Source organism: Sceloporus occidentalis, unplaced genomic scaffold (genome assembly GCF_023333645.1).
Source record: "Sceloporus occidentalis isolate IW3139 unplaced genomic scaffold, rSceOcc1.0.p SCAF_72, whole genome shotgun sequence".
NCBI classification, from domain to species: domain Eukaryota; kingdom Metazoa; phylum Chordata; class Lepidosauria; order Squamata; family Phrynosomatidae; genus Sceloporus; species Sceloporus occidentalis.
Genome location: NW_028317052.1, coordinates 168,867 through 174,866, shown reverse-complemented (window position 1 = coordinate 174,866; position 6,000 = coordinate 168,867). Strand labels below are relative to the sequence as shown.

Here is a 6,000-nt window from a genome sequence, read left to right as displayed (position 1 = left end):
CCTGGTGACATAAGTGGGTGAATATGTTGTTCTGCACACTACACTTTATGCTGACGCAGCGGGTCAGTGTGTGGCGCTGCCCGGTGTGCCGGGTGGCTAGTCCAGGCCTGCTTACAAATCTGTAAATGTCCTCACAAAAGAGTCTACTTTTAATACGTTTTTAAGTTTGTATAAACATTAAATGATGGCTCATAAATTTTGTTTCAGAGAGAAAATCATCTTTAGATAGAAGACAAACGATGATGCAAGGTGAAATAACAATAGCTCTCTAGCCTATCTACAACACACATCATTCTTGATTTAAAAGCTTGTCAGTGGTCCTGTGAAACCCGCTTCTTCACATTTATGATTTATGCTTTTTACCCATAATAACAAGACAGTTATGATAATTCTTCTCCGCATACAGACTCTTGAACATTATAACATTTGTGAACAATTTTGTATGCAAAGGCTCAAAACCCACAAAAAAATAAAATAATTCTAAAATAAAGATGATCTGGAAAAAAAATATCTTTTACCACACTAAGCTTTATTGAAATTGAACAGATATTTTTTATCTTAAATATTTTTAACAGCAAGTGTAAAATTGCAATTTCCTCGTTAGGCTATACAGGGCATTTTCTTCTTAAGTAAAAAATACTGGTAATTTGGTTTTTTGTTTTTTTTTTAATATGAATTAAGGACCTGAACCAGATAGTTAGTCAAGAAAAGATTATCATCAGGATATGAAAACCACAGTAACAATTTTTAAAATTCTTCGGTTAATTAGTGTTATCTGAAATGTCATTTTAAGAAAGATATAAATAGGATTCCTGTAAACAAGTTTTGACACGCTACCAAAGGAGCTTCTGTATCGGCGGCAGTTACACTGATGGCAGTGATAAAGCTAGTCTGAGATACATCATTTCAAAGATATAGTGGTACAAACAGAGCCGGGGTCCTCATAAACAACAATATATTCCAAGGCAGACATTTTTTCGGCTGTGCCATTGGAGACACAAGGACAATGATTATCCATGGTCCCACCGACTCCCAGCCATACCCAATGTTGCATTTCTGCTTTTTCTCCACCATGTTGCTACCTGAGCTTGGGCTTAACGCAGAACATAGATCTGGTTTGGGTTTTGTTTCTATTTTGTTGTTACACATAATGTCTATGCCTAGGGATGTTTCAGATTTGAATCCTGACCTGCGTACAGAACTATGACACTATTAGAACAATGGGGAAAAAATGCAGTTTGGCACCTCAAGTTTCATGTAAAAACAGCATTTGATACATTAGAATAAATCCAGTGCACTGTTAGAAAAGCAAAACATAAGACAAAACAATTTGAATAAAAAAAAAAAAAGACAATTTGGGCATTGTCATTGCGTTTTAAAAGTGTTGAGTTGCCAAAGAACCACAGAGATCACACAAAAATTCAAAAATTACAATATTAAAGTAAAGCAAGATTTGTTTTCAATCCACGCTCACAAAGATATTAAAGTATAAATCTTTTATATATATTTATATGTATTTATATATATAAGTAGAAATAATTTACATAAACACGGAAAATAACCGCTTGTGAAATACTATTTACTAACACTGTGATGGAATGCACGGTAGCAGTAGAATTCTTCCAAGTAAAAAGGCAGTAATTCCTTAAAAAAATTGGTCCTCATCTCAAACCTTTGGCTACCGTCAATATCAAAGTGGCAATGATATTTTCCACTATGCAATGTGATTACATGGAAGATTTAGATTTTTGTATTTATGATTCGTTTTTTGAATTTTTGACTAGCGGCAGTGTAGGTTAGATTGGCCCTTAACAGCCTGCTTGTTTAACAAAGTTTCCGGGAGTAAAAAGTATTTGAATAAAGTAGGCAAAGTTTATAATCAAGAGAGGCTTCATTTATTTACTTCAGTGTGTATTTTGTTTGTTTGTTTTTTTTCTTACTCTTGAAATGTCTTTTTTTTTCGTTTTTCACTTCCTTTGGAGGAGACGGATAGAAAATTAGTCAAAATGGCATTTGGATCTTTCATCGTTCATTTACAAGCACACTTTGGCTTTCACTTCCCTTAAAAGAAAATGCAGCTTATTTCTTGTGTACATCCTCATGCCTTATTATTTTGTACGTAATCCAGTAAAATATGTTAAAAATGAGGAAGGCGAGTGGGAAGGCAGCACGAGATATTGTGTCAATTCTTTTTGCACGGTCCACAAATTTCTTTCTAATTGATTCTGCATCTTTTGGCTGAGCTGGAGGAGGGATTGGCGGAGATGGTTTTACTGCAGTGCCGTCCTTGACTTGCAAACAGTGACCCATCCCGTATCCGCTAAAGTTAAATCTACTCTCACGCACAGCGTCTTCTTCCTAGAAAGAGAGATATTATATAAATTAGAAACTCTAAAATAAATATACATAGAATGGTGCCATTTAACAAATGTTTCAGGTTTGCATCGCCAATTTTAATGGAAGTCACATGTATGTTCAACCTAAAGTATTAACCTGACATCAAACCTCAACCAGACAGCACTGGATTTATTATAGTATACTTAATGTGAGAACAAACAAATCAGGAAATATTCAAAACTCGTAACTCGCTAGCTAACTAAATTAAGTGCATTGGCCATTCTGTAAAATATTAATTCGAAAGTTTTGCAGGAGATTTGGTATTCAACAAAACTTTAAAGGTATGGATTTCATGAATCTCTAGTTCTGAATGTTACCTTGTATTAGGTATTTTATTTCAGAGTATTATTACAAATGTGCTGAAAAATATGCAGCTGATACAGAATCTTACAGAATTTGACAGCTGATAACAATTCAGGGTATATAGTCTGCCCATTTCTCACTGATGTAAAGACACAAAATGCAACAAAAAAACCACAACACTGACTAACAGCTAACGGGACAAACACATTCTCTAGCGCAATACTGCACAGTAATGTGCAATTATTTGACAGTTTCTTTTGGAGTATCTGAATTTGGATATAAAAGAAAAACAGTGCATGTCATACATATAACAACACATTCAAGTTATATACATTTTGCCAGTAAGAGAAACGTGATACACTTGGTGCGACTCTATTCCTTCAGGTGTTTTGTGAGTCATTTTTTGTTTTTGAAAATGAAGCTAAAAAAAGCCCTGAAACTCCTTTAAAACATATTCTACATTTGCTCAGATGGCAGAACAAAATCCTTCATGACTCTACCCCTCAAATGTATTTGTACATTGTGACGAGGACCCCCTTCAGCATCTCTTATGTAAAGTAAATAAATACAGTTCTTCTCTGTATCCTTTCTATTTCATTGTATCTTTCGAATGAACTCTTATGAATTGTATAGCATTTCTACAGAAATGTAATCACATTCATGCCTCTTTTGAAATACACTAATAACGTGTTAACTCTAGCTACTTGGTATTGTACATGGTCACTGAGTGTTGACCCAACAATCAACTTCATATCTTAGTGATGATTTCTACAAACAGGGAAAAGAAAAAATGTTGGTGCGCTAAGCTAGTCTCAGGCTCAAATAATACAAATGTGTAAAATGAGGCCTACTAAACAGTGTGAGCATGCCGCAAATACAGTGTATTGGCTGTACAATGTATACAAAAAACAAAATACTGTCTGCGCTTTTCACCCTAATAAAGTTGGCAGCAAATATATAAACATAATATAAATGAGAGGTTTTGGTTATATGAATTGGCCAAAGCGAAATCACCCGCGACGTCAAGGCACACTCTCAATAGGGTGAGAACCAAAACCTTATTAATGTGTTACTATCCAGGTTAATTACGTGCACCTCCCCAACACATTAATAAGGTTTAGATAGCAGTATAAACTGCTTTGGCTGATTCATATAACCAAAACCTCTCATTTATATTATGTTTATATATTGGTTGCCAACGTTATTAAGGTGAGAAGCGCAGACAGTTGTTTTTTTGATGATTTCTACAAGCTGACCCCATTTAGCTTATAGTTAGTGTGTGTGCTTTTATTGCCCAAATGCATTACTTTACATTTATCAATGTTAAATCTGCCATAGGATTCTGCCAATTAAATTAAAACATTCCTCAACAAACACATTATAACTGAATTTAAAAGCCTGTGTAATTTGGTGTCATCTGCGAAATATAAGTTTCACTATCAATACTCACTTTTATGGCATTAAAAATAATAAATAATAATAAAGTACAAATTAACTTAAGAAAATTATTATTAGTTTATTTTAAAACAACGTTCTGTTAGGTAGTAGCATAGTAGTAGTGAAATCATCTTAATTAAAAAAAAGCCTCCCATGAGGCACTGTATCAAATGCAAAGTTTAACCCCTTCAGTACCGGGACGTACCTGGTACTTCCTGGTTAACAGTCACCGGTAGACCGGGACGTACCAGGTACGTCTCCTCCAAAAAACGCCCCCACATCACCACAATCGCGGTGATCGTGGGGGCGCTGCTGCTGCTGTCTGCCCAGGAGTTCTGGGCAGACAGCACAGCCTGTCTAAGCCCGCCCCCAAACCCACGATCACTCCCACGGAGTGATTCTCTAGGCAGAAACAGCGATTGCAGAAAAATCTGCAATCACGGTTTCAGCTGCCACAGGCAGCTTCAGGGAAGGGGGGGGTATTGAATGGGTCCCCACACAAGTGTGGGGACCTGATCCAACACCCCCCTGCTGCCTGATCGCTCCATGAGAGCGTCAGTGCAGCGTTAACCCCTTCAATGCCGCGATCGCGGCAATGAAGGGGTTAATTCCCGTTTTTTTTAGGGGGTTCTGCTGCTGGTGGTCTGCCTGGAAGCCCAGGCAGACCAGCAACAGCAAAAACGAGCCCCCAGAAGTCCTCTGATGAGTCCTATAGGACTGATCAGAGAGACTCCTCCCCTACAATCTCCAGTCTATTGGAGATTGTGTCCCCAGCTGCCAGAGGCAGCTTCAGGGACAGGGAGACAGGGTTCTTTGGTCTCCACATGAGTGTGGAGACCAGCCCCCCCACCCCCACCCTTCCTCAGTTAACCCCTACCCCCCTCTTCCTCAATTAACCCCTTCAATGCTGTGATTGTGTATGACCCCCATCGCAGCATTGCAGGGGTTAATATTAGTCCCCACAAGCTTGTGGGGACTAAATATCAATCAATGCTGTGCTTCAATGGAGCATCAGCATTGAAAGAGTTAAAAAAAATAATGTAAAAAATAATAATAATAATTTAAAAAAATAAATAAAAAATAAATAAATAAATAAAAAATTAATAAAATAATAATAATCATTAAAAAAAAATAACAGCACTGACCTGAAAGTCCAGGGTGCTTCCAGGTCAAATGCTGGGCTGATCAGATCGCTCCTGGCCAATAGGAGTGATCGGATCATTATGGCAGCCCACGGATGACCCTGCTCCACAAAGAGAGAGGGGTCATCTAGGGTAATTATGAAAAAACACAAATTATTAATAAATGAAAAAATCATAATTATTACCTGATCACTTGTCGGTGACATTTTAAGTCGCTGATTATTGATCGGTCTCCCTGATTGATGTCAGCGGCCTAAACCTGTCACTTACAAGTAATCTGATGAAAAAAAATATTTAAAAAAATATGTAAATGCACATGTTCCAGTTTTGCTCTCATAGCTTCCTCAAAAAATACATGAACCATGCATGTGAGGTCTTGTTGGAACCGGGGGGTGTTGGTGAACAAAATGTGGTGTTTTTTTTCCAGTGTTACACATATGCTGTGCAAGAAATAAATTGCAACATTGAAATGTATGCGTTAAAAACGCAATAAAATAATTTCCCTGTGAAGTTTGGCAGACATCAGTGAAGAAATGGCTGGCTGAAAACTGTAAAAACTACCCTAGTTGAACACCTTGACTCGTCTACTGTTCATAAATATATACTTTTATGGGGTAATTTACAGTGGGGGGGCTTCTAAAATGTCCCAAATGGGATATGGGCCCAGGAAACCAATTTGTGAAAATTCCAAATGTGAAAACGAAAATGCGCATGTTCCAGT

The 6,000-nt window shown here is 37.1% G+C and overlaps 1 protein-coding gene across 3 annotated transcripts in view; it reads right to left on the bottom strand.

Moving 5' to 3' along the window:
* Positions 1–2,079: 2,079 nt before the first annotated feature.
* LOC149286040 (glycine receptor subunit alpha-2-like) overlaps positions 2,080–6,000 on the bottom strand; it is a 68,449-nt gene continuing 64,528 nt past the window's right edge. For all 3 annotated transcript variants that reach the window (XM_089494382.1, XM_089494383.1, XM_089494384.1), the window contains one exon: positions 2,080–2,358. In XM_089494382.1, coding sequence (XP_089350508.1) covers positions 2,080–2,358 — 279 coding nt within the window. The remainder of the gene's footprint in view (positions 2,359–6,000) is intronic.